The 10,244-nt window shown below is 39.8% G+C and overlaps 1 protein-coding gene across 1 annotated transcript in view; it reads left to right on the forward strand.

The window, feature by feature from the left end:
• LOC114032949 (vomeronasal type-2 receptor 26-like) overlaps positions 1–9,615 on the forward strand; it is a gene marked incomplete at its 3' end in the record, with an annotated part of 30,958 nt that extends 21,343 nt beyond the window's left edge. The window contains 4 exon segments of the mRNA XM_027848402.1: positions 3,387–3,696; positions 3,699–4,183; positions 6,861–7,088; positions 9,492–9,615. Of these exon segments, the coding sequence (XP_027704203.1) occupies positions 3,387–3,696; positions 3,699–4,183; positions 6,861–7,088; positions 9,492–9,615 (1,147 nt within the window).
• Between the last annotated feature and the right edge of the window lie 629 nt (positions 9,616–10,244).

The following is a 10,244-nucleotide window of genomic DNA, read 5'->3' on the forward strand; positions in this document are numbered from 1 at the left end:
CTTTGGTGACAAAGAAGATCAAAACATACAATCAGAAGAAGACAGCAAAGTCAAAGCTCCTACATGCAAAGCCTCCAAGAAAAATATGAATCAGTCCCAGGTCATGGAAGAGTTCAGAAAGGATTTTGTGAAGCAAGTGAGAAAAGGAGAGGAAAAACTGGGAAGAGAAATGAAAGTGATGCAAGGAAATCATGAAAAACAAATCAACAGCATGGTAAAGGAAACCCAAAAAGTTTGGGAGAAGTAAAATGGGTTAAATTATGTCACATAAAACAGACAAGAAAAAGCTTTTACAGTGAAAGGGAAGTGGAGGAAGATGAGAGTGAATGAGTGAATTTTATTCTGATCTGATTTGGCTTAAAGAGGGAATAACATACATACTCAATTGAGTATGGAAATCTATCTTAGCCTACAGGAAAATAGGGGGGAAGGGGATAAGAGAGGGGAGGGATGATAGAAGGGAGGACAATTTGGGGGAGGCAGTAATCAGAAGCAAACACTTCTGAGGAGGGACAGGGTCAAAAGAGAGAATAGAATAAATGGGGTGTGGGATAGGATGAAGGAAAATATAGTTTTTCACAACATGACTACTATGGAAGTGTTTTGAATGACTACACATGTATAACCTGTATCGAGTTGCTTGCCATCTCAATGAGGGTGGTTGGGGAGGGAGGAAGGGAGAGAATTTGGAACCCAAAATTTTTTTTTAAAAATGTCAAAAATGGGGACAGCTAAGTGGCGCAGTAGATAGAGCTCCAGCCTTGGAGTCAGGAAGACCTGAGTTTAAATCTGGCCTCAGACACATGACACTTACTAGCTGTGTGACCTTGGGCAAGTCACTTAACCCCAATTGCCTCATCAAAAAGCAAAAAAAAATGTTAAAAATGTTTTTACATGCAACTGGGAAATAAGATATATAGGCAATGGGCTATAAAAATCCATTCTTCCCTATAGGAAAATGGAAGGGGAAGGGGATAAGAGAAGAGGGGGGTGATAGAAGGGAGGGAAAATTAGGGGAAGGGGTATTCAGAATGCCCACCATCTTAGGGTGGGTGAGGGGTGAAATGGAGAGAAAATTTGGAACTCAAAATCTTGTGGAAATGAATGTTGAAAGCTAAAAATTAATTAGTTAATTAATTAAAAAGAGAGAGACAAAGAAAAAAAAGAAAAAATTGGAACAGAGAGAAATTAAGTGACTTACCTAGGGTCACACAGTTAGTAACTGAATGAGGCAAGATTTGAACTCAAGTCTTCCTGCCTCCAGGCCCAGTAATCTATAGACTACGCCACTGAGATACCACACAGCTATTAGGTGTACAGGCAGGATTTGCACTAAGGACTTTCCTTCTTCTAGTCCAACACTTTGAGACAGGGCAACCAAAATGGATTTCATATCTATAGAACCCATCATTGATATGACTGCCAGCATACTACTCCTTCTTTTACTCTGCATCACAATGTCTGTGCCCCAGTTCAGTGGGGCTCAGGTGTTATTATGGACAAGAAAATTCCTCACCTGGTTTCCAACTTTCCAATTTAGTCAGGCTTCTTGCTAGGCCTTTTCTTTCTACTTGAACTCTGCTGACATGTCCTTGTCAACCTCAGAGTCTCTCCCACATTACACATATGGAGAAATCAAGGGACTTGTCCAGGGTGAAACAGTTAATAACTAACTGAAGCGAGATTTGAACTCCTGTCTTCCTGATTCCAGGTCCCACACTCTATCCAGTGTGCCACCTAGATGCTACATAGCTGGTAAGTGTTGAGGCAGAATTTGAACTTAGGGCTTTCTGACTCCAAATCCAGCACTCTCTCTGAGGCACTGTGGCCAGAATAGAAATCATACCTCAATAGGTCTTACAAGACATCAGCATGAAAGGCAGTGCCCTCCTACCCCGCCTACCCCAGATCTCAATGTCACTGGGGCTCAGGAGTTATTGCCAAGAACATTTCTTACCTGGTGGCTAACTTTCTGTCATTCATTCCAATTCAGTCAGGCTTCTTGCCAGGCCTTGTCTTTCCACCTGAACTCTGCAGCGTTGAAGCAACTTCAGGTTTACCTTTACATCACAGCATCATGAAATGTGGAGAAGAGATCATAGTCTTTTTCCAGAACAGATTGTAGTCATGTACTTTTTCGACTTTGAAAAGCCTTCATAAACAATGTAACCTAATTTTCTAATTTTAAAGAAAACCAAAATTGAAGTTCAGAGAATTTGAACAAGTTATATGAGCTATTACTCTTAGTGTTAGTGCTTGAGTTATTCATTACTCTTTATTAACTCTTGGGAAGAATGCGTGAGTCAACTATGCTCATTATATGACCTTACTAAATAATTATTTCTAAAATCTAATTAACTCTCCACAGCAGGGAGACTCCTGCTAGGGACTAAGGAGGAATAGCATAAGAAAGACATACCCAATTTCTCAGACTGAACCCTAGAATTCTGAGGTGAGAAGTATCCAGTTGTTCACTGGAAACCTGGGAGAGTGAGGCCAGGGCCTGGGCAATGGATTGGTTATGTGTCTTTGGCTAAATCATTTAACTCTCAATGCTCTAGCTTATTCTAAACCTACACATTGCAGGAAAAGTACTGACCTGCATTGGTTAAAAGACTGTCCTTTCCCAAGTGATTAAAGAGTTTTACATTCCTAAAAATTATATTATTTCAAAATGAGTCATCAATGTTGCAAATGGAATTATTTCAATTACTATTAAAGTCATAATTAGCAGTTAAATAAAGCTTTGAGTATTGCAAAGCAATTTTGAAATGTTTTATTTGATTCATACAGCACACCTGGGAATTGAGTGCTAAAATTATGCCCATTTTTCAGTTGAGACAGACAATGGTTAGGTGACTTGCCCAGGGACACAGAGAGACTACGTGTCTAACACTGGATCTGAACTCAGATCTTACGAATTCTAGGACTGGCATTCCATCCACTGTGACACCTAGCTGCTTCATATATGTGAGCATATATTTATTCACCAGGCAGTTTGGTCTTGGCAACACTATTCTTGAGGAATTCCACTTTACTTGAAGAAAGAATCACTTGTTAACCACCACCATTCCAATACATAGTAATAATGTGTTAGTTTTACCTGGGAAATTTCTTTGGGGCCACAAACAAGGGTAGTGAGTCAGGAGAAATGCTGAACTATTTGGGAAAGAAGTCACTGGGGGTTCAGGGTAGTCGAGGATTTAAAACCAGTGGAATCAGAGTATTCTATCTTTTAGCCATGGTCTTTCACCTGATGTAATTTTGGGGTGACTATTTTTCCCTTAGTAAAGTTCGGTAGATTGGGTAATATATTGAGATTTATTGCTATGCACCAGTATCACTTTAATAGAACCCAGTGAGACCCATCTTTCTTTCCCATCCAGTTAAGCTATGGCCCATTTGATCCTGCCCTGAGTGACAAGGCCCAGTTTCCTTCCCTGTACCAGATGGCCCCTCAGGACTCCCCCCTGCACCTGGGCATTGTCCAGCTGTTGTTTCATTTTGGCTGGATGTGGGTGGGGCTAATTGTCACAGATGACATGAGAGGTGAGAAGTTCCTCTGGGACAAGAGAGAAGAGATGAGAAGAAACAAATCCTGTGTTGCCTTCACAGAGAAGATCCCTGTCAGTGAGAGATGTCATGCTGAATCCATGGAGTATTTTATGCCCAGAATTACGGCATCATCAGCCACGGTAATCATGGTGATACAGACTCACCGATGATCCTGAGATATTCTCAGCCACCTTTATTTGGAATTTGGAAAGTTTGGATTATCACATCACACTGGGATGTCACCATGAGACCCTACAGTCATTTTAGTTATCCTTTTTATGGGTCACTCATATTTTTACATCAGATAAGTGAGATTCCTGGTTTCAAAGCATTTCTCAGGACGGTCACCCCAACCAAATACCCAGGAGACATTTTCCTTAAGAGTTTCTGGGTCTCAGCATTTGAGTGCCCAGATGAGCCAACCAAACTGGAGCGAGAGGACTGCTCACTGAATGCTTCCTTGGAGATGCTGCCTTTGCACTATTTTGACATGACCCTGTCTAGCCTCAGTTATTTCCTCTACAATGCTGTGTATGCTGTGACCTGGGCTCTTCATGAAATGCTACATGCAAGATCAGAAATGGGATCTGTGAGAGATGAAGGGTACCTGGTGCCTCAGCCATGGCAGGTAACGCCCTCTGTTCTCGACGTTGTGTCCATTAGCATCCCCAGGTTCACAAATCGACATTATTGGTTTGCTACTTTCCTTGGCACTGATATTTCTCTTACTTTTACTTGGCAAGTCCTAGGCTCATGGATGCCCATTCCTTGTTTTATGTTATTTTCTTAGTTTGGCTTCCTTTGTATGCCTTCAGTATTTGTTCACTAATGGCATTATGTATACATGACCATACTGAGAACTTACCTATGATTTCAAAGCACTTCTTTGGACCCTTTCTTCCTGAAGGGCTGAGTCTTCCCCTCAGAACTACAGGAAAGACTTTCTCAAGCCTGTTGCCTAGCAGAGTGCTTTGAACCCAACATAGAATGCAGGTGAAATCGGTTCTTAAGGAACAATGATCAAATTGTTAGATGCAGGAACGTGATGAAACTGAACTGCCCTCTTTGTAAACAACTACTTCCATTCTCTCAAGCTAATCCTTCCTTTTCCTCATTCTGTGTGTTGTAGAATGGGTGTTATTCAGAAACCCTTCTCAGTGCCAACCCCTGATGGACATAAAATGCAGGCTTCCAAGAAATCACTCATCTTTCTGAGAAATGATAGCAGCCTCAGCTTTAATTACATGGAGAATTAGAGTCTTTATTTTAGAGCATGGGTTGTTAATGTGGAATCCACATTTAGACACTACTCTCCCAAGGGGTTTATAGATAATTTTCAGAAAGTCCATAAATTTGAGTTGGAAAAATATACATCTTCATTTTCACTAAATTCTAATTGAAATTTAGATTTTTTCCATTATAAATTAAAAACAAAGAAATATGTTTCTGAGAAGAGATCCATAGGCATCACCATTCTGCAAAAAATGCCATGAAAAAATGTTCAGAAACCATGTTTCCCAAGAATCCCATTCACTTCCCAAGTCGAAATAAAAAGACTCATTAGAGTTTGTTGGGACCCAATTTTAAAAATTCCTTATTGTCATTCTTTTTTTTAAAAAACGATACTTAAAAATAACAATTATATTCTAATGATCTTTCCCTAATAGAATATTACCTCATTAGAAAAAAATCAGTTAATCAAAACAAAATGACACACTTACTTCATTTAACAATGTATTTCTCATTACACCACATTAGTCCACCACCACCCTGACAAGAGGAGTATATTAATTTTTAGCGTCAGTCCTCTGAAATCAAGATTGGTCATTGTGTTGATAAACATTCTGACATAACTTTTAAAATATCATTTTCCTTCTTCCTTCTACCTATATTTCAGCCTGGGACCATGAAGCATGATCATATATGTTCTGACATAATTTTTCAATATGGTGTGTCAATTTTCTCCCTTGGTGGCCCTGTTCACCATACATGTAGCTTTCTAAATTGAAGCGCTCCAGGTGTAGTAAGATGTTGCTAGTTGACAGAGTACATAAAGCACTGGGCTTGGAATCAGGAAGACTTATCTTCATGAGTTCAGACCCCGTCTCAAACACTTATTATCTGTGTGACCCTGGGCCTGTTTGCCTCAGTTCTTCATCTATGAAAATGTGATGGAGAAGAAAATGGCAAACCAATCCAGCACCTTTGCCAAGAAAACCCCACAGGGTCACAAAGAGTTGCACATGACTGAAATGACTGCAGATCAGCAAAGCCAGAAAAGCTTCAGGTGTGGGAGCAGGAACCAGCTGTGTATCTGCCATCCAGTCTAGCTCAGCATGCAGGGTCTCATAGCCCAGAAGCAAATGAGCATCATGCTGGTTTTGGCCACAGCAGCTTCTGAAGATTATGTTCTCAGGCATGTGGTGGTGATCTTCACTGTCAGTGCAAAGAATGTCAATATTAATGGAATAAATGGAACTCAGGAACCACAGGTCCCTGTTCTAGAAAAACAATCTCCTTAGATCACTGGATAGGCACCACTTTTCATCCATATCAATCTCTACATAAGCATCTATTGACTCTTATTGAACTTTTTGTTCTCTCCTCATCCTTAATATAAGTCAAATGGGCTCTAAGGTGCACACTGCGTACAGGAATGATGACACTAATTGATATCAGAGTGAGCCCTGGAGAATAGGAGTGATCAGTGAGTTAGAATGAGAAAGGTTCAACCAGATTCTCCTTTGCCCATTTACCTGGACACCTTCAGCATCACAAAATGGATGGATAATTGAATAATCACTGTTGGGATGTGATTTTAAAAATTTAATTTTTAAAATAGTCAAAGTAGTAGTAGTAGTAGTAGTAGTAGTAGTAGTAGTAGTAGTAGCAGCAGCAGTAGCTAACACTTACAAAGCACTCTAAGGTTTGCAAAGCACTTTACATCAGCTATCTAATCAAATGCCTAAGCAAGCATTTAATGTGTTCAAGGCAGCATGAGAAGGATGGTAGAAGTTCCATTCACCGTCAGTCTTTGAGTTTCCTTCTTACCTAAATCCTATCAAAAAACAGGACTTTTGATTCTATCACAGTAAAAACAACCCTCAGGCCTTGAGGCTTCAATACCTGCAACATTTTTTGTGTAGACAATGTGCTTAGAAAATGTTTGTTGTATGAGCAAATGAATGATTGAGTGAATGGATAAATGAATTTGCTTGTAGGTTTCCTGCCTGGACCATTGACCTTGGTCCTGTTTTTCCCTGCCTGTGGACATGAGAAAGTGATTCAATTCTTTCCCCATCTAGCTTCACTCATCTCTGAGGAATATTTCCTTTAACAACACTGCTGGGGACCAGGTGGTTTTGGGTGAGGAAAAGAATCCTGTGGCTAAATATGATATCATGAACTTTGGGACACTGTCTAATGATGATGAAGTTCTTGTGAAAGTGGGAAAGTTTGTCCCTCAGTCTCTACTTGGGCAAGATTTCAGCATTTGTGAGAAGAAGCTGTATCAGAAGAGGGTTGATTTGAAGGTCTGTACAAAAGCTAAATGCCATTTGATGTTTTCATTCACTTTAATCCCATCTAGGTCATCATTTATTCATTTAACTCATACTCCTACCCCAGCTGTTTATCTCTTTTTAATCTTTTTTTTAGTAGCAAATGCAGGGATGATGAAGGAATAAATTATCATCATCATCACCATCACCATCACCATCATCATCATCATCATCATTATTTTAAATAAAAAGAACCAAGTACATTTATAAATAAGAAGGATGTTTGGCAACTAGCATTAGTTCAAAGGGCACAATAAGAACAAAAATTGATGCATCCCTGGTGGGGGGGGGGCGTGTAGAGAACTGGCATAGGTATCAGAAAAGCATAGGTTTAATTTCAGCCTTTGACATCAACTGACTGAGACTCAGGGCAAGTCATTTAATTTCTCAGTGCTTGAGACAACTCTAAAGTCTGATGACCTGGTGCCAATCTCTATAGGCTGAGGGAATTTCTTCACTAGGATTTCCTATAATAATGAAATCACAGATTTGGTCCACCCATTTTCCCCTTCCTCAGTCTGCACAATATCACCACTTTACAAAAGATTATTACATTCTCACTAAAGAGGAGGAGGAAGATTAATACATAGTCTCAAGCACATGAAATTGTGGAGACAACATGCAGACAATAATGTTCATGCAAGACATATACAGGATAAAATGGAAATAATCACAGTGAGAAGGGCTGAGTATGAAGGCATCAATACAGAATTAAGTTAGGATTCAATTGATTCTTTTCCTCAAACTTGCTGAATGTCCCTGGAAGCTTCCATGAGGGTAATTATTCATTAGGTTACAGTTTTGGTTATTTTCACTGCATTGAACTATGGATGCAGGTATTTCTTTCACCTCTTGGAAGTCTTCTACACACATTGTGCCCTGCTTTTAATGTATGCTGGGATCACATTCGATAAGCCATTTTGTCTGCCTTATCATACTCCTAACTTACTAAGTTTGAAGTCTATTAACTAAGAGCAGCTTACATTTCTATGGTGTTTTAAGATTTGGAAATTGTTTTTACCTCAGTAACCTTTTGAGGTAGGTATTACATTTTATAGGTGAAGAAATTAGGACTCTGATAATTGACTAAAAGGATTTATTCATCATCACATGGCTAATGAATATGAGGCAGGATTTGAACTCAGGTATTCAGGGATTCTTGTGGCATTATGTACAATTCAAAATGTTTTTTTGAGTTTTTGCTTCTAGCTCTTTTGATTTTGTTATCTTCTTATAAGTTTGTGTCTTGATCTTTATCACTATAGTATCTTTTAATAAGCAGGTCCTTTTTTGTTGTTTGCTCATATTCTAAGGCTGTTTCTTGATTTCATAATTAAGTTGGGCTCTGCATCTGAGATGGAGTTGGGGAGGGAACTGTTTCAAATTTTAGATTTTTCATGCTGCTGTTTTCGGAAGGTATATGTTTTTAGTACTTCCAAGGTAGTATGTCCAATGAGAGGTGCAATCACTGTTATCCAGGTCTATGCTCTGGTCTTTACCATGAAATGGACCTTGTTCCACTGCAGATACAATTTTTCTATTCTTGGCCCTGGAAATGTGGCCAGTTCACCTCTTCTCCTGCAACTACAAGCTCTAGAGTATTTTTTTCCTTGGCACAGAGGCCAGGGTTCCTTCTCTTTTGGGAGGGACCACAGGCACTCTTCTCCATTTTAAAACTGTTCTAAGGGTCCCTACTCCCATGTAGCCACAAGTGCTAGTGTTCCTCATTATCCTGAAACTGTGACTCAGAACTTCATATAAGTCACTGCACCCAGTGTCCCAAAAGATTCTCCTCTTATCTCTTTCTGACCAGATGTATGACCCCCCCCACTATGATCCGTGGGCTGAAAGCAACTGTAGCTCCTGATGCCACTGTTGCAGCTGTCTCCAAGGCCCACTACTGGTATTGCCATGGCATGCACTGTGCCCTGGGCTGACCTCTATGCCAGAATCATAGACCTCTTCTGTTGTCTTTGGTTTGAAAAAACGTCTCACCCCAACCTTTTGTTGGCTCTGCTGCTATAGAATTTGATTTGAGGAATTATTTTAAAGATGTTTAGAGGAAAGTGTTGGGGGTGTTCAACTGAGTTGCTGCTTGTACTTGGCCACTTGGCTCTTCAATAAATGTTTGTTAATTGTGCACTATGTAATTTCCCTGTGCTAGGTGCCAAGAATATAATTTTAAAAAACATCTTTGTCATCAGAGAAAGGTACCAAATGATGAATAAAAAAATGACTGTTTCTATAAGAATCATATCAAGAACATTTTTTTACCACTCTCAACCAGAATCATTAACCCTTATGTAGCAGCAAAACTTCCACTCTGCAAGAACAGAGCCAGACCCTGAAGCATTTTCTTTGCTTGTTACTTCCTAGACCCTCCAGGCTGTGTGCACTGAGAACTGTGGATCTGGATTTAGGAAAATTGCCCAGGAGGGACAGCCTGTCTGCTGCTTTGACTGTGCCCAGTGCCCAGAGGGAGAGATTTCCAACCCAAACGGTAAGTGTTTGAGTATAATATTAAATTTGTAAACCTGGGATACTGGAAGAATGGTGATGTTCTCAATAGAAATAGGGATGGTCATGAGAATAGAGGATTTTGTTTTGATGTGGAACCTCAAGGTTGCCATGATTTACACTTCTGTTATTAGTAGTGATGTGGAGCATTTTTCCTCACCTGTAAATATTTTTTTTTTAATTTCTTCATCTGTGAACTGATTATTCATATATTTTAATCACTGATCCATTGGGGAGAGGTCTCCTTTTCCTACCAGATCCTTCCCAATTACTAACAGACATGCTGTAAGGACCAGAATTCCCCTTCCTGGATAACTCTGTACCTCCCCCATAACCATGGGGTGTTCTTTATATTAGCAAAGGAAGAGGCCAAGGATCTCCAGATTGGTTATAAGTAGGAGTTTAATCAATCAATATGAATACTTAAAAAACAGGAGCAATCTTAAGTCTGGTAGGGCATCCAAACAGTTCAGTGGATCCTTGCCCCCCCCCCCAAAAAAAACCAAATCCCCATGGTAACTATAAAAAACAGCCAAAGGGAGGAGGTGCTAGAGAGTGCATTACTACTGATTGGTGGAGAGTTTTGTTTTCTTCTTAGTAATGAGTTTGGGG

This window comes from Vombatus ursinus, unplaced genomic scaffold (assembly GCF_900497805.2).
Source record: "Vombatus ursinus unplaced genomic scaffold, bare-nosed wombat genome assembly UNPS02006131.1, whole genome shotgun sequence".
NCBI lineage: Eukaryota > Metazoa > Chordata > Mammalia > Diprotodontia > Vombatidae > Vombatus > Vombatus ursinus.